At 40.3% G+C, this 18,607-nt stretch overlaps 1 protein-coding gene and 1 non-coding gene across 2 annotated transcripts; both read right to left on the bottom strand.

Moving 5' to 3' along the window:
• Positions 1 to 6: 6 nt before the first annotated feature.
• LOC120738589 (elongation factor 2-like) lies at positions 7 to 7,574 on the bottom strand. The gene is made up of 13 exons (XM_040039901.1): positions 7,473 to 7,574; positions 6,093 to 6,307; positions 5,696 to 5,877; positions 5,067 to 5,278; positions 4,791 to 4,969; positions 4,410 to 4,515; positions 3,882 to 4,134; positions 3,543 to 3,738; positions 3,084 to 3,450; positions 2,603 to 2,956; positions 2,313 to 2,495; positions 1,607 to 1,739; positions 7 to 382 (listed from the first exon to the last, which is right to left on the bottom strand). Exons 1-13 carry the CDS (start codon positions 7,473 to 7,475, stop codon positions 189 to 191), a joined length of 2,577 nt encoding a protein of 858 aa, XP_039895835.1. The 5' UTR covers positions 7,476 to 7,574; the 3' UTR covers positions 7 to 188.
• On the bottom strand, positions 4,212 to 4,279 carry LOC120738992. The gene has a single exon (XR_005697088.1). It is a non-coding gene; the product is annotated as a small nucleolar RNA SNORD37 (small nucleolar RNA).
• Positions 7,575 to 18,607: the final 11,033 nt, after the last annotated feature.

Genomic DNA, 18,607 nt, shown 5'->3' with positions numbered 1-18,607 from the left:
GATACATAAAAGTTTTTATTTTCTTTTATTTATCGTTTACAATTTTTGTAGTCATTTCTTAATTATTGTCAATCCTTTTGGCAAACATTAGTGCTCACTGTGTTCTGTACAGTCCGGTCCCACAACGTAGACTTAAATGTGTTGGGCATGGAGGAATGAGACAAGTGCCAAGAGGGGTGTCCAAGCTTTTACAATTTGTCCAGGTAGTTGTCCAAGGCTGGGACACCTTCTTTGAGACCTTTACGTTTACGTGTCTCAAGGACAACTACACCAGGCTTGGATGTGGCATCCAGTGGGTTTCCAGGGAGGATCTGCCAATGGTCGAACACGCACTGTGGGAAGGCCTGGCCACCAGTGTTGGAACGCAGGTCAGCTGTGAAACCTGGTGACAGAAAGTATTATTTAATACCTCGTATACTCAGAGTATCACATGACTTGTAAAACACATTTTCCCCCCTGTTGGTCACATCTAAATATTAGGGGTGCAACGATACACAAAATTCACGGTTCGGTTCGATACTTTGGTGTCACGGTTCAATATTTTTTTTCGATACAAAAAAAAAAAAAAAAAAAAAAAAAAAAAGGTTCATGCTTATTTAATTTGTCATTTATTAAAATTATAAATATATATTTTAACTCAAAAGTACAGTTTTTAAATTTAATGTTGCTGAAACAACAAAGTAATAAAAAAAATAAATCTGATCAAGAAATCACTCATCTTTGGAAAAGAGAGTTTATTACAGAGAAATGTCTCTTTCCAAAATAAAAGCTATACTATACGCTTCTTCTGGGGTATATTGTCAGCAGCATATTAAACATATCAGGTCCCCATAAGGAGAATCATGTGCTAACGGCTGTCTAAATGACTCGGGTAAAGTGTGTAGCATCCGTGCTTGTTGTTTTTGTCTGCTTCCACTTGTCTTTGCACTAGGATGATGTCGGCGTAAATGTGCAGTCATAGTCGTTGTGTTCCCACTAGTGCTGTCAGCGTTAATCTCATTGAAATGACCTTAACGCCACAACACGACAACATGTTAACGAGCTAACTGCGCTAACGCACTAGTTCCCACTAATGTAATTGAGCATTGCGTGGCACATCCAACATACTGTTTTACTTTTGTCCATGACGCGCTTACCTTCAGGGTCATACGTCACATGAAAACCAAAATAGTTCCAAACGCCAGATCAGAATGAGGGTGGGGGAGGTTCAATTTGCCATGTTGCAAGGAAAGCTTAACTTCTGTCTCGCTAGCTTGCCCTGCGGTCAGTGAATCTGCGTTCGACTATTCCGCCTAGGCGCAGATCCACTGAGCGCTCAACACAGACAGCATCGTCAGAAGGAAAGTTGATAAAATAAATTAAAAATTGTGTTGTTCGATACATATGCGTACCGAACCGAAAGTACTGCATCGAACGGTTCAATATCGATACAATTATTGTTGCACCCCTACTAAATATAACACAGCTTCATATTCATTTTAAAATACAGAAAACAAGCAAACTTTCACCTGTTGGTAATTTTTCAATTTGGGATTGAAACCTGAACATAAATTAAGCTTAGATGATGATGATGCCGTTTGACTCTTCAGAACAAAAGAGGACTTACCAAATGACTCGTTGACAGGCAGGTAGGCCTTGATGACATACATAGGTGTTCCCATGACCCTGGACTCCTCGAACACATGACCACGCCTCCTGGTCAGCACACCGTAAATCCCACCCATTGCACCTTCAGGGCACTGTGGAGCAAACAGATGGTGAGTGGTACCGACTTCAGTTTGTTTAATGCTATTAAAGTGAGCTGTGATAATAATTCTACTAAATACTTGATAAGAGTAAAATCAGCATTACTAAACTCCACAGTGCATTGAAAGGTGTGGTAAACTCGCTCAACAAGATTTAGAATTAAAGAGATTTACAAGGTTTAGCTGGCAGCAACCGTCAGCCCTGCAACTCAACCATTTAAACTGTATTATTAGAGACTCTGCTTTAGTCAAAGTTGGGTTACTTATTAAGCAGTGAAATACTTCATCTTCGCTAATTTGATTCACTGAACAAGAATACCGAACTTTGTTTTTTAACCTTCTGGCTCCCTTTTAAACGTAGCAGTCTATCAAAGTGTTAACTGCACCAACACTGAAATCCAAGTATTCTGTACTTCACTTTTAATGACTTTAATAACTGTAGTTTTTTTTTATTTTACTGTCCCGTACAATCCACCCATTGACACAAGCTTTGGATATAACTTTCCCCGTGCCATTTTCCACGAGCTACAAATTGGAAACTAAAACATCACAAGGGAAAACACTGACCTGGATCTCGACAAGGTAGACTGGCTCCATAATTCTGGGCTCAGCTGTGAGCTCACAAGCATAGAGAGCTCTGCGGGCTGTGGGGATAATCTGGCCACCACCACGGTGAATAGCATCTGTATGCAGGGTCACATCATGGATGTCGAAGCGAATGGCACGCATGTTCTCTTCACAGAGGACACCCTGAAAACATTCAAACACCACTTTTAAATAAATATCCATGAATCACTGGATAGAACGTTTTTAAAATGCTTATATTACACTCACAAGTATACTCTCAATGCTCTTACCTCCTTGGCGGCCCACTGGAAACCAGCGACAACACTGTCCTTGATCTCATTGAGGTACTGCACTCCCTTGGTAACGTCCACCAGCAGGTTGGGGCCAGTTCCATCAGGACCGAAGCACCAGATTTTTCTGGCCTCGCCGACGTCCCATTCGTACTTGTCAGCAAGGTAACGGGCACGGCCCTTGAGCTCCTGACGAGAGGTAACCTCACCCTTCTCAATGTCTTCTGCCAGGCCTTCCTCGAAGGGACGGGCTTTCATGAACAGACGGTTGTGCTTGTTGGGTGACTTTGACAGACACATGATATCTGACTCTGCACTGACTGTCTCTCTGTAGGACACCACAGGATCAGATTTCTGGAAAAAAGTGTTAATGCACAAATGTTTAGAGGGACATAACAAAATAACATCTAAATATCTCATCTCTGTTGTATAAACCTTAAGATTAAGTGCAGTACTCTTTTACTTAAAGTCAATATATTACCTTGATTGGAATGCAGGCATGATCCTCCTCCAGATCCTTCAGACAGATCTCCAGGTGCAGCTCTCCAGCTCCAGCAACAATGTGCTCTCCAGACTCCTCAATGATGCACTGCACCATAGGATCAGACTTGGACAGACGCTTCAAACCCTCCACCAGCTTAGGCAGGTCAGCGGGATTTTTGGCCTCCACAGCAACTCTGACAACGGGGCTGACGCTGAACTTCATCACTCTCATGTTGTGTGCCTGGTCATAGGTGGTGATGGTGCCTGTCTTGACGAGGAACTGGTCCACTCCAACCAGACCCACAATGTTCCCACAAGGCACATCTTCAATGGGCTCGACGTAACGGCCCATCATCAGAATGGTCCTGGTAGAGATCAGAGCAGGACAAATCAGTTCTGACCTACCTACCTCACAAATTTAATGCCAATAATTAATTAAGAAGATGCTGAAACCAACCTCTGAATTGGCTTCAAGTAGAGGTCGTCCTTCTTGCCAGGGACGAAGTTTGGTCCCATGATGCGTACCTTCAGGCCAGTGGACACAGACCCAGAGAACACACGACCAAATGCATAGAAGCGACCCTTGTCACTGGTGGGGACCATCTTTGAGATGTACATCATCAGGGGAGCCTTGGGGTCGCAGTTCTTGATACCTAATGACCATTAACACGCAAAGCAATGTCAAGCTTAAAAATAATAATCCAACGACTAAAATTCTGGGTTATTTTAAGCAGGTGTTTCAAATAATGTCAACTGCTTGGTGCATGAGCAAATTTGAAATACATCAGCTGCATACCCATGGCAGCCTCGTCATCTCCAGGTCCTTCATAGAGGAGCTCACAACGGTACTTCTGGGCAGTGACAGGGGAAGGCAGGTGAATGGTGATCATTTGCAGAAGGGCTTCTCCAGCGGGCAGCCAGCGGCGCATGACAGCCTTCAGGAGAGGCTTGCCCTCCTTATCCTTGTCCTCATTATCCAACTTGATGTCCATCTTCTGGATCAGTTTGGCAGCTTCATCCTTTCTGAAGTTCATGATGGCATCAAACACCTAGAGGGAAACCATTCAGATTAGTTCAGTGCAATTTAGTATGAACATGCTAGGACGTTAATAAAGCATCTGCGCCTGCTCAGGCTTAAGGTTGTCATCACTGATTAGTCAGGTCAAAGTGAAGAAAGTTTGAGTCATCACATGCAGGCATACAAGGCAACTTTTATTCTGACTAAGGCAGACTAACAAGTACATAAGGTAGGACCGCCAATGTTGCCATTTCTTCTTCCAGTTAACCCTTTTTAAATACTTAAACATTATCAAAGGTTTCATACCTTAAAGATGGGATCCAGAACAAGAGCACAGAAGGTGCGGGAGTACTTTTTGCCATCGGCTCCAATTGCAGACTTGACGAACTTTCCATTTGCTGTGTCATAGTACCTAGAAAAGAAAAAGTGTAATTAATCATTACAGATACACTAAAAACATTTATATAACAGAAGCCACTGTTAATTTACTTTATTAAATTAAAATGTATAAAAACAAAAAAACCCCACCCTGTGCAATTTCCCCATCATAACCTTATGCTCAGAATCACTTTAAACTCTGCACAATTCCCTCTGAAATGGTCTTTTTAAGAGAGCCCCCATGCACTCAATCTGACATCTGGACAGCCCTCAACACTACAGCTGAGGTTCTATGTATTAGAAACGCACCTATCACCCCACAGCTTCTTCATCATGTCTTCCACTTTCTTGCAGCGCTCAACGGGTGTCATCTGGGCGTTGCCCTTGGCAGCAAACTTGGCTGCATACATCTCAGCAAACTGCTTGAGGGTGAAAGCCCAGCCATGGAGTCCGGAGCCAAAGCCAACGGTGCCGAGGACTGGATCAACCTTGAAAGTGAGACAACAGTATATCAGCAACTGTGCTGAGTACTCAGAAAAACGGACAAATCTTTGTTCCAATTAAAACGTTCAGACTGCTACGCACCATGATGTTACCCATAGGTCCATTTTCATCCTCGCCATAGGTGGAAATGATTACGTTGACAGACTCAACAATACGCTGGAAGGTCTGGTAAAGGTCTTCGGGTTCAAGCTGCAGCTCCAGCAAGGCACGGTCCATCTTGTTCATCATCAGGACTGGCTTAATACGCTCGCCAATAGCCTGACGGAGCACAGTCTCAGTCTGCACACAGACGCCTAGTAGGGACATATAATACGACAACTAATTGAAGAGCATGTAAAGTTATAAATCTTATTTCAGATAAGCAAAAAAAAAAAAAAAAAACTATCAAGGACTGTGCTGGCACAAGTCTTCCTTTGGTGTGCGAGCATATTCTTAATGCATGGAAACAATTTACTCTCAGTTCTTTAGTCATGTTGACTGTAAACTTGTCCTGAAACCCAATGCCAATACTCATCTCTCCTAACCAATCTAAAACACAAACACTAAAGCAGGTCACTATTAAACAGCTGGGCTACAGCTTAAAAATAAATAAATAAATAAATAAATAAATCTTGCAGTTCTACTACACCACCTAGTATCTTATTTTTTGTGGTCTTGGAACTGGCAGGTGAAAATGTTAAAAGCCCACAAATATTTGGTTTGGCTCTTACCAGACACGCAGTCCACCACAACCAGGGCTCCATCAGTGACACGGAGAGCAGCAGTCACTTCAGAGGAGAAGTCAACGTGCCCTGGGGAATCGATCAAGTTGATCAAGAAACCAGAGCCATCCTTGGACTGCTTGATGAAGGCGGTGTCATTTTCACTCAGCTCGTAGTACAGGGAGATAGCTCTGCAAGTTAAGACAAAACATTTAAATTTACCACAAATTCTGTGCTCAACATAGCCCAACATACCACATAATGACCAAATACTACAATACACTGTACAGGTATTAAGAAAATTGAGCTCTATATGAAACTGATGAGATTCTTTAATCCCAGCACATTTGTTGTCTTCAATTTAAAAATCTCACATCAATTAAAATGCAAAAAAAAAATTCCTTACGTTGACTTGATGGTAATGCAGCGCTCCTGCTCATCTTTGCGGGTGTCTGTGAAACGGGTCTCTCCAGCACGAGCTGAGGCAATGATGCCAGCCTTTGACACCAGGGAATCTGTCAAAGTTGACTTTCCATGGTCCACGTGCGCAATCACGGACATGTTACGGATGTTGGCCTTCTTGTCCATGATGGCACGGATCTGGTCTACGGTAAAGTTCACCTGAAGGGACAGAGTCAAGATTAGACCATTTAACACATGTCTGATTTTCTTGGCCCTAAGCTTTAAAATAAAAATAATTTAAGAAAGTGAGTTGAAAATACAATGTTGTGATTATTTTGATTCTCCTGTTAAGTGCAGATGAGGTTAAAGGCATCATTTGTGACACCAACTAATGTGGGACAAGATACTAAAGACGGGATAACGGTAAAAGTGCACCCCCTTTATGTCCCTCATTCTAAACAACAGGCTCTATAACTCACGCTTTGTGTAATTCTGCTTAGTATACATGGATCGTTCATTTGCTACATCTAACAATAACTGCGCCCTCAGCCCTGTAAAAATGTTGCTTACATAAGGTAAACTCAGCTGTGCTGCACTTCCACCCTGGGCGTTGGGTGTCCGCCATCATCAAAGATGACGTTACTGTTGTCTACGTTTGGCTTAAAAAAGTATCCAAGTCGTCTGCCCCGGGTTTTATCCCAATATCGATTTAAAACCATCATATTTAAAAAAGTATCACCTTACTTAAAAATACGTTGGCAAAAGGCTGTTAAAACACAAACACCCGGCATAACGTCGGCGTGAGCAGGCCACGTGTACAGACTTTGAATCCATGCTAAATGCTAACACTGACAGCGCCGACGTACCGGCAAATTATTCCTACAGATCAGAACGAGGTCAAGCTCACTTTTTAACCATTTGGCTTGACCCATTACGTTTTCAATTTTCAAAGGCCTACTCATATCTTGGTTCTGTGACATTTGTATGGCCATAAGTGACAATTTACTGGAACGACGGCTAACGATGCCGCAAAACGCAGTCGTTGTAAAGTTAGCTAACATTAGCGGTATACAATTTATCATTTTAACCTTTAAAAGAGTCGGGAGATAAACGTTAATCCTTCCACGGAGGCACTAACGTAGGCAAATAGATATGTATGATTTAGCAACATTTTCAAACTGCCTTTAGTCAGTCTTCGTGGGCCTTGCAGGCCACCGGCAGATAACAAAATGGTTGCCATTTTGATCAGAGCACAGACCACACACTATTATGCAAGTAACAATACATCCTTACAATATTCACATACTCAACTTAATATTGACAGTGAGGAAAGCTTATGTGCCCAACAACTCATTACTCAGTTTAAAAAATAACAGCAACTCACCATTTTGACAGATGGTTTTGGATTCTCTTGGTGGAGAAAAGAGACAAGGAATTTTACACTGCCCACCTCACGAGGGCATAGGCAGGGAAGAGGGCGCTGACGTCAGAAAACAGCGCTTTATACTGCTTGCGTCAGCCACATGCGTCATCACGTAATGGTGCATTCGATAATTTGAAATCGGGCACTCGAACTTTCGTTCCATGCACAAAATAAAGGAAAACGTGGCTTAATTTCCAGCTGCTTCCGGGTGCGATGCGATTTATATGTTATCACGATAGTTTACACTTGGCGACAAAGGAAACACAGGACTGTCCAGTGTAACCATGCTCTAAACACAAACAAAAACACATCCAGAGATGTCGTCTTGTAGTGTAGCTCGATAACGGTAAAATATTTGCCTCTTTCACTAACAAGGTCAGCAGGAAAATAAAGTGAGTACCAGTCATACAAATACTAAATTTAGATATGTTAACAGGTAAAAATAAACAAATTAGGATAATCAACAATAAAAACAACACTGTTAAAAGTAAAAGTACCACAGGTCTCCAGTGTAGTCCTTACACTATGAAATACAACAGCGATAAAAATAAAGAAATAAAACATGAAGTTAGGTTAAAGAAATAAAAAAGGGCAGCTATTGTGCAAAACAGCATCCCAAATGGCACTGGTAAAAAGTATACACTAAAGACAGAGTTTTTAGAAATTATAGCTGAAGATAATCCTCTTAAAGGCAGAACAACATTTCCCAGAAAGGAGACAGTTAATACGATATCCTGTCTTTATCATTTTAATATAGAACATACTCTCGGTAAACTAATTTAAATGATGATTTATAATCTTTTGTCAATTATGGTTGATTGCCTTTGTGAATGGCTGGATGGTTAATTATTTCTTTTCCTTTAAAAAAAGATGGTCCATTAGATCAGCATTATTTTCTTGGCTGCCACCGAGATCCCCCCATTTTCCCGAGTTAAAACTTAAGAACCTTCTTAAGAACTTCATTCGAAATTATGAAATCCGACTTTCCAGCTGTCTTCGAATGCAGCAAAATGTTACCCAATGTCAGTTAGAGACTGAGTAGTTTGTTTTGGGGATTCATTAAACCAGTTTTTGTTTTAAACATTTTTTTGATGCAAACATATAAAAATGATAAATGTGAAGTGGGTCACTGAGGTGTCTCAGTCTGTCAAATATTACGGTCGTTCTTAAAATGGTACATTTTCTCACTTGTTATGTTGTTTTAATATTTCTGTTATGAATACAATATAAATCATTGCATTTACTCAGAGTCACAGCTGTTTTGGGAAGGTGTTAAACAGCTACCTGCTACCTTTATGCTACCTTTATGTGTTTTATCGAAGCCAGTTCCAGGTTTCAGTGTGAGCACAGTGGAGCAGCTGTATGTCTAAGGATACACATACAGTATTACTATTGTCATAAGTTTGTTTTCATTGAATATAAGAATCCTGATTACATTTGAATGGTATTTTCACACAGAATGTGTACGAACCTTGGGCTTAGAAAAGTGGCAGTGGACAGATTATGGGGCGGCTCACCCTAAAGTACCAGCTGGATGCCCCCTGTGACCACTGCAAACTAGCCCTGAACCTAAAACTATCCCTGAGCAAAGTGTTAGAGTTTTAGTGAGAAAAAATAGGAAAGTAGGAAAAAAATAATAATTAATAACAGAATTAAGACAAACCCCTAAATATAGAGAGGACAATCTCAAACAAGAGGAAACAGCAAGAGTATTATTGGTAACTAACCTGTTGTCTTTCTCTACAGTTTTTGAGTGTTCAAGTTCTAAAACAACATGAAAATTACGAATAGGTGTGACTGTGAACAGCTGAACAGTTTCCAAGCACATCCGGTGCTGAGTTTGAACATGTAAATAGGTCTATGTTGTACCAAGCATTTTATAAATTTCAGTGCAGTGCGCCTATAAGAGTTGTGTGAGACTGCAAAAGTGTGTAACGTTGTGCTATGTCAATATATATATTTGCAGATACAGTAAAGGCGAACTCACAAAGCCACACTGGTTTCAATTCATTTTAATCCAAGTGTGCAACAATTGGCTAATATAGGGTTATGCCTGGGTTAATTGTTTGTTGACCCATTGTAATGCTTTAGCTCTCCAGTAGGGGGAGTCGCACCTTTCTTTCGTTACAGATGAGTGAAGGCCAGAGTTGCCTGCTGCTGCCCTTCATTCGTCTTCCCTCTTTATTTGCTGTGTTTAAGGCCAAAGTATAAGTAATTAGTTCCTAAAGCAATCGTTGGTAATCAAACATCAGTTCCTAATGTTTATTGAATTTTTTTCTCTCTTAATTAGTTCTTCAGCCTATTTTCCAAACTCATGAGACACGAGTGGGCACTTGACTAATATGCAAAAAACAATATTTGTACTTTTGTTTGGTACACTATAGGCTAAAACGTTCAAACAAACAATATATGTATGTATATATACAGAAATATATACACATATTTCTTTATTGTTATCAGATTGTTAATGTGATGTTGTTTAATATTTTTTTTATCCAGTAGATGGCACATCAGTTCCAGGTTTTAACACAGAAGCCTACTCAGATTTACTCATATCCATTATCATGATCGTCATTTCTGTTGTTTTTGTATGTGCCACTCACCTGTTATACAGGCAACCCGAAGATAGAGCAACAATAGCTTTGTTCTAATTAACAAATAAATGATGGAATTGTGAATCCTTAACCCCTGATGATGATTTTCATCACTAGTTGTACCACACATTTCTCACTTGCATACATTCTGCCTATATTGTTATTATTAAATCTGTTTTTTAAACAGGTAGTCTCACCGAGATCATTGTGACATCTCGATTCTTTTGTTTTTTTCAGTCCTCGTTTTGTATTGTAAATTGTAAATTTGGTGCTTTGCATGAGATAATTGTCCTCTTGTATGACAATTACATCTTAGCAGCTTATATGAGGTGCTTGTCCTGATATGCTGTGTTTAGTTTTCACCAAATCTGTTGCTATGCAATATGACCAAACATCTCCACTTGGTGTTTTTTTTTTTTTTTTTGCCAGAGGAGCCAGAGGCCAGAAGCTTTAACAAAATTATCCTCCAAAAATCAAAACAAGCATGAAAAAAGATATGAAACTACTCCTTGAAAGGGTATTTTTTAAAATATAAAATAAGTGGAACAGTGGTCGCCTGACAGCAAGAAGGTCCAACTTCACCATCTACTCGGGGCCTTTGTATGTGGAGTTTACATGCTCTCCCTGTGTTTGACTGTGGGATGAAGCAGGGTACCTGGAGATAAACCACTCAAAGACATGCAATTAGTAGAGTTAGGATAACTGTGACTGTAAATTGGCCATAGGTACGAATGTGAGCGTGAATGGTTACCTCTCTCTGTTTCAGCTCAGTTTTTACTTATAATCATGGGCAAATAAAGACCCTGGTGTTGTGTTGGATTATACTTGACTGATTGCTCCAACCAGTCCCCAGAAAACAAAGTATTATTCTTATTTTGTTCGTCATAATTGCAGATCCCTTTTCAATCTTTGTGGCTTTCATGTGCGTACAGAGAGCTGCAAATAACTTTGAGGGGAAAACAGCCAGAGAAGCTGTGGCTGCTATTCTGTTTATATTCATAGGATATGTTTGTTTAATCTCCCATGGCAATAAACTTGAATGATGAATGTTATCTTTGTCGAAATCCACAATCCACAAATCTTATTTATAATTCATCCATTTTCCAGGTTATGCCTGCAGTTCTGCCTGAACTCAGAAGCTTATGTAAATGCATTTATTGCATTCACGTCATAGTGTGCACGCTTAAAATTGACACCTTTTTACAATGATAATGTGTGAGGAAATAATTCATGACGAATCACATGACACCCATCGATAGATTGAGCTCTGTATGAATTGTACAGACATGCTATAGCCCTAAAAAGCATTGTTTAAAGGGCTTAAAAATTCCACTATAGTGGAAGGAGATGAGCGCTGGGGGGATGAATGTTTTAATAACGGAATTAGAAAACAGTTACGCCTAACATGGACATGGACACACAGGGACAAACAAAAGCACACAGAGACACGTGCATACACATATAAAAACACACACACTCACTCACACACACACACACGCTGTACCAGTCTGACAGCATTAATTACCTCTGAGGACAACAAGTAGGCTGTGTAAAATTTTCTAATTTAACATACCTGTGCTGCTTCTCAAGCCTCGTGCTGCTGCTCCCATTGGGCTGTCGTATCTGTAAACAACACTCAGCTGAATGACTGGCAGGGAGAGACGACAGGCAGTTGAGCTTGAGTAACTGGACATGCATTGAAATGACCACAGATTCTTACAGGTGTATGGTTTCCTCTCACATCAGACATACCTGGCAATGGTTTTTGTTAAAATTCAAAATTTTTTTAAGGAATATTATTCTGCTAATACTTTCTGTGACACTAGTCTGAGATGCCAAATCCAGATATTTCCTTTAGTTTGACCTCAGAATAATCAGCCTCACTTTGCTCTCTTAAGCCTTAACCTTTTCTTTCATTTTCATTTCAGGGTGATTAAATCTTATTTATGATTACAGATAAGCAATCTTATAAAAAACAACATGCACTTGAAGTTGATGTTGAAGCTTGTTTCAAGGTAGATGGTCTTGATTGGAAGCACTGAACTTTACATGCAAGGTGAAATCCATTAGTCAGACTTCTTGTCAGCTATAGCTGAATAATACATCCATTATAAGGCAATTCAAGAACAATGTCTTTGAAACTGATTGAGTTACCGAGGGCGACTACTGCTTTTCTTTTTTTTAAGAGAAAATTAACATTTAATTACTCCAAAATAAGAAAATTACACAATTATTTTAAATCTATTTGTTGCAGTGGACACATTTTCAAGATATCTAAACATTGATTGTAAAAAAATGCCTGTTTTTGTCTGATATGATGAATTCATAGAATGGGGGAAATGTGGATGTCATAAAATCTTGCATGCCAGTTTCCGTCCAAAACGATGAAATCAGGTGATCTTAACATGTATGTGGACACTTCAATGCTAGAGTAACTAAAGTACTGACAAGAAAGACATGAAACCTAAAGTGGATTGAGCCACAAGGTGAACAAACCCAAAGCAAAATTCAAAAAGCCAGAAATGTTCACTGACCAGAACATTTTCATTTCTGCCATCACACCTGAAAAAGAAAAGTTCATAGGCCGCTTAAGGTCATCTTTGGTAATCCCAGTGTCCTTTGGGTGCTGCTTCCTCGAGCATGTAATCCACATTATTTTAGTGGGTAAGCAACACCATCCAAGTGATCTCACTGTAAGTCTCCAGTCTCTAGTGTCAGCTGAGGTAGCCTGAAGGCTCTCTGTGATGCTGTAAAAGATGTATGTGTAGATAATGTTAAAGAAATATATCAATAGATTTTTAAGAAATATTAAATATACCAATGGATGAATAGCAATACAATAACAATAATTAATTCAGTTCAGTTTTACCAATTTCAAATGTCGTTAGCCCATGTGACTTATAGTCTGCTGGTGGCTCTGTAAAGGTAGGAAAAACAAGGTACTTTGAGCTTGTCGTAGTATTGTGAAGCAAAGATGCTAACAGCTGTAATGCTTCACTTTGCTACATGTGCTATTTTATGCTAATGTTTAGCAGGTATGATGCTCATCATTTTGACAATTTTAGTAAAGTGTGTTATTTGGAATAATGTTCTTTACTTAACAAGAAGAGAGAATAAGCAGAGGGAAAGTCTTTGGGCCTCATCTGTACTGGATTACATCTCCAAAACTACAGACAGTGTCACCACCCAGAAATGGATCACCATGTACCCCAACCAGAAGCCTTGGATGAAGCGGGATGTTCGTCTCCTCCTGAAGGCCCGCAACACCGCCTTCAGGTCAGGAGATGCACACGCCTACAATACAGCCAGGGCTAAGCTAAAGAGGGGTATCAAGAAAGCCAAACACCATTACAAAAAGAAGGTAGAAGAACACTTCTCCAACTCCAACCCCCGACGCATGTGGCAAGGACTCCAGACCATTACAGACTACAGGACCACCAAACCCTCCCCCCCATCCTCTGATGTCTCCTTTCTCAACGAGCTCAATAACTTTTTTGCTCGTTTTTGCTCCTGTCCTGTTTAGTGGCTGCACCATACCAGACTGTGATGGAGGAGCACAGGACAGACTCAATGACTGCAGTGTAGAACTGGATCAGCAGCTCCTGTGGAAGACTGTACTTCCCCAGTTGACTCAGGAAGTACATCCTCTGCTGGGTCTTTTTGAGGATGGAGTTGATGTTGGTCTCCCACTTCAGGTCATGGGAGATGGTGGTACCCAGGAACTTGAAGATCTTCACAGTCGACACAGGGCTGTCTGATATGGCGACTCTTAAAACTCTACAGTTTTAAGAGTGTTCAGCTCCAGATTGTGCTGACTGCACCAGAGTACCAGCCGCTCAACTTCCTGCCGGTATGCAGACTCATCACCATCCTGAATGAGGCCAATGACGGTGGTGTCATCTGCAAACTTTAGGAGTTTAACAGCCGAGTTCTTGGAGGTGCAGTGATTAGTGTAGAGGGAGAACAGTAGTGGTGAGAGGACACATCCATCCATATTTATAGTTATAGTATATTCATAGCATACCTATACCATGTACATTGTAACATATCCATAATAGACCCATATTTTGTACCCTCATACCTATAACAGACCCATTTCTGTAATATATCTATATATCTATATTATTGCTAATATATATTTTGTAATTCTTAGTGTATTGTCTGTCTCTGTTAATGTTTGTTTATAATGGAGCACTGTAATGAAAAATATTTTCCCCTAGGGATCAATAAAGTATTCTGATTCTGATTAATATATCTATATTATGGCAAAAGCACTTCTGGATGGATGCAAACTGCATTTCGTTGCCTTGTACTTGTGACATGTGCAAAGACAATAAAGTTGAATTCTATTCTAATTCCATTCTATTCTATTCTATTCTACATATTGACCCCCCCCCTTCCCTCCCCCCAAAAAACAAACAACAAAAAAAACCATGCTGATATCAATACCCGCATGTCCTCCTTCCACATGTCTTTGACTCTTCTCTGTGGTTTTTCCTCTTCCTCCTGCTTGGCAGCTCCATCTTCAATATATCCACTGTCCCTCCTTTGCACATGCCCAAACCATCTCAGCCTTCTCTACCCAACAAAACAAACAAACAAACAAAATGACAGATTTATTTGTGTCTCTTTAAGTTGCTTGAATAAAGAACCGATGTTGTCCTTTCTCTCTGGGCAGAAAAAAAATCATTACGTGCACGGCACCCAAGAGGATCCTGGTCAGTAAAATGTAAACAGAGGCTGTTTTGAGCTGTTTGAACAACACTGCTGTGATAATCGCTCTACAACAATGCCCGCTCCGCTCTGAAGTTTGTATTTATAGCTCTGTGTATGTGTCCCCTTCAAAAAGCACTTCAGTCATTTCATGTCACTGTTTAAGTTGCACTTTTGTCCCTGATTGAGTCAACAGGATGTTCAGGTTGTACTTGTAGGACTGAAACAGCTGTTAGAGCACTGCAGTTTAGTGTTACCAGATTTCCAAGCAGATACTTTGCACAACTCACTTACATGGATTGAAATCACTCTCTGTCGGTGAAACCTTTCTCCAGGTAGCATAAAGAATGTAACATGTGTTGAGCAATACACTCTGTTGACATTTTAAACAGATGTTCATATTTATTAATGTGTTTAAGTTGGTAAGACAACAATGTCTTTTGTCCTGTCTTCCTCCCCTGAACCCCGATCAGTCACAGCAGATTGCCACCCCTCCCTGAGCCTGGCTCTTCTGAGGTTTCTTCCTACTAAAAAGGAGTTTTTACTCTCCACCGTCACCAAGTGCTTGCTCACAGGTGGTCATCTGATTGTTGGGGTTTTCTCTGAATTAATGTTGGGTCTTTACCTTGTAGTGTAAAGCCCCTTGAGGTGACATTTTTTTAAAAACTCTAACCAGTCTGCATTAGAAGGCAGGTAGAGTCTCAGCAACAACAGCACACCATACCTTTGATTAGGAAACTGGAGTCTGACTCTTGTCTGGGACAATTTAACATGTCTAATTACGATGCATATGTGCTGGTATTTAATCACAGAGCTTATAGACTGATGTTTAATCACAGTGGTAATATGCTGATATTTAATCACAATGCTTACATGCTGATGTTTAATTATTTTGCTTACGTGCTGATGTTTAAAGGGTGTCCAGAGACCAGAGAAATCAATAGAGAGGTGTGTGTTAGTTAGAGTCTGATATAATATCTCTATAGTTTTCCCTTATGTATATAAATGGCTGTATTTGCTTTCCAGTGGCAAATGTTTTAATGACAAACTTTTTTGTTTTGGGACTAGAAGAAAATCCACTAGTTCACAGTTAGGTTTGTCAAAACCTACACTTGGCAGGTAAATGGGGAATGAGAAATGAGATGGGGACAAAAGCAGAGGACAGGATCAGTGAAGACAGAAGGGGCGGGAAGCAGAGGGAAAAGATGACAGAGAAACAATAGAGAAGAGTAGGCAGTGGAGAGTGATGGGAGGATATACCAACATTATATCATGCAGCAGGCACTGATTACAAAAGTAATGGCAGTAGTTAACAATGGCTGACAGTTTGCATTTTATCTCATTTCACATTTTGCATTTGTGGGCATTAAGTGACTGAATGCAAACAGCCTTAAAAAGGCACTTACATGAAAAAAAGCACTGTGATTTAAAAGTGACTCATGATCTAATTCTGGCAGGACACTTTTTCTCTCTTTCAGAGCGATGCCAGCAAAGAGGCTTTACTGAAACGCAGCATTAGACACATATACTGTGCATGCAAACTCCCTTTAGCAAAATGTCAGTTACACCTCTTGAGCAAGCACTGCCACAAATGGGTTTCTTGGTAATGCTTTCAGTCTACCTATTAGCATTTCTTAGCAGAACAGAAATCTTTAATTTATACTCTAACATTCAATAATGTACTTAAGAAACTCCAGATTATATAACTACACGTCACACTCACTCTTTTCCTTATGTCCAATTAGCAAATGATGTCTTTGAATTGCCAAAGAAACTGCTGTTTAGTCAAGGTACAAGTTTAATCTGGCACCCTTTTTATCACAGCTGTTTACAAAGGGTGGAGAATTTTGTTGTTTTCTTCCTTGAATGAAAAGTCTAGTTGTGACAACGCTAAACTTTGAGAGCTATCCAGTGCTACTACTCTGTAGACTCAACTACAGAGAAGTTTCAGACTATTTGAAACTGCAGGGTTTAAAACATCGAGACACGGTCTCCGAGATTGAAAGACTCAGCATTCTGCTCGAGCATACACATTCATCAAAGCAGAAATCCATTTATGTAAGTAGCTGGGATCCCAGCGTCTTTACTGACACTAGTCTCAATAGACCAAGGCAAGCTGAAGGAAATCAAAAACAACAAGAGTTATTTTGAGATCAAGTGCAGTGAACGCGGCAACAGACTGAATGCTATAACCATATGATTTATAACAGAGTACATAAAAATGTGCAGCAGCTTTCTACACCGCTAATGTATCATCTAACCCTAAAATATCATGATTATGTAATAAACTGTATTTTATAGCCTACATGTTGAATGCAGTATGCTGTCTTTGGCAGCTGAGCTTTTACAGCAAAGGCTTTGATGTAAAAGACCTATTCAGTATAATTCCATTGTACTTGACTTCATTCAAATGATTGAGGCATTCTGATTGAAATGCTAAATCACTGGGATGACTTCATGCCAGTGATTTTACTTTTCAAATTTCAGCAGATGCTAACACAATCGTGTGACATAATGGTTTTTCCTCATAATGTTGAATTTCCAATTTTTCATAACGTGGGCTGGTTATCTAGCACGGAAAAGCCTAAGCCATCTACAGGAGCAGTGCTGTGCAAACAGAGAATGATGTTTGTTTCCAGAGGGATAAAGGTATTACTGTTCCTGGCATGTAATCAGAAGTGCACAGTTGCAACGATTTTGGCGTGTCGTGGTCCTCCAGCCCTTCTTCTGTCTGTCTCTGCTCTGTGCTCTCTCACTCTCCTGTGTGTTTTGGTTGTGCTTGAATTAACCACGCCTCCGTGTCGTGCCAGTACACCCGACTTTGACCATCACACCTGTGGCTCATCTGCCGATTTCCTCTGTCTCTTCTTAAGCTAAGGGAAAAACTTCATTCACCTCCTGATTGCTGAACTAGCAGTGTTAGTGCAGTTCGGCTTCACAACTCTGTGGATTGGTTTATGATTTGTGGACCCGAATCTGCATCTAAACAAAGATTCTTGCTGCAAGAAATTGTTGCACAATTGTTTCCTGTGAATAAATTGTCTCAGGGAGTCCTGTGCTCGAGTTAGCCTGCTTTCCATCACACGGTGTAGTCAAGGATATGAAATCTGTCCTGCGTAAACAAATGAAGGGAAAAATAAAAATGCTAGGATAATGCTGCATATAACGATCCAGGATGTGCCTGAAAATCAGATTCTTGATCTCAAATATTTAATATAATTTTTGCTAAACACAAATTTAGGCAAAGTTGGACATTTTTGTCTTCTTTAGGTGTCACCACAGTGAATCATCTGCCTCCATCCAACCCTATACTTCACAACCTAAAATCTAAAACTGTAGTTGGCTGTGCTTCCTTTGTCTCGTTAAGTCATATTAACCTCAGATGTTTCCCCATGTTTCCACTTCCTCTGATCACCTCCTGCAAGTATTTAGTCTGTGTGTTTTCATTCATTCATCGTCAGGTCATCTGTTGTTCCTCGTCATGTTTCCATGCCTCTGGGTCGCCAGGATTTCGCCTGTTCGTTTAAAAAAAAAAATCACGTTCAAGGTTTTGTTCTTTGTCTTTTGTGTTTAGCATTTAGTTTTCCCAGTGTAGTTCTAGTTACTTTCTCCCCAGTGTGTATCTGCCCTTTGTTTTTGTACCCTGTGGCGTGGGTGTGGTCTCTGGCCGGCTGCAGAGGAGGGGTGGCGCGGCGAGCTCCCGGGGTAGCGCAGAGGCAGGGTGAGCAGGTGTGCTGGGATGTGACTGTGATTGTGACTCTTTATATGTTCACAGTGACAGTAAGAGGA

Source organism: Simochromis diagramma, unplaced genomic scaffold, assembly GCF_900408965.1.
Source record: "Simochromis diagramma unplaced genomic scaffold, fSimDia1.1 OVJJ01000026.1, whole genome shotgun sequence".
NCBI classification, from domain to species: domain Eukaryota; kingdom Metazoa; phylum Chordata; class Actinopteri; order Cichliformes; family Cichlidae; genus Simochromis; species Simochromis diagramma.
This window is presented reverse-complemented; position numbering and strand designations above follow the sequence as displayed.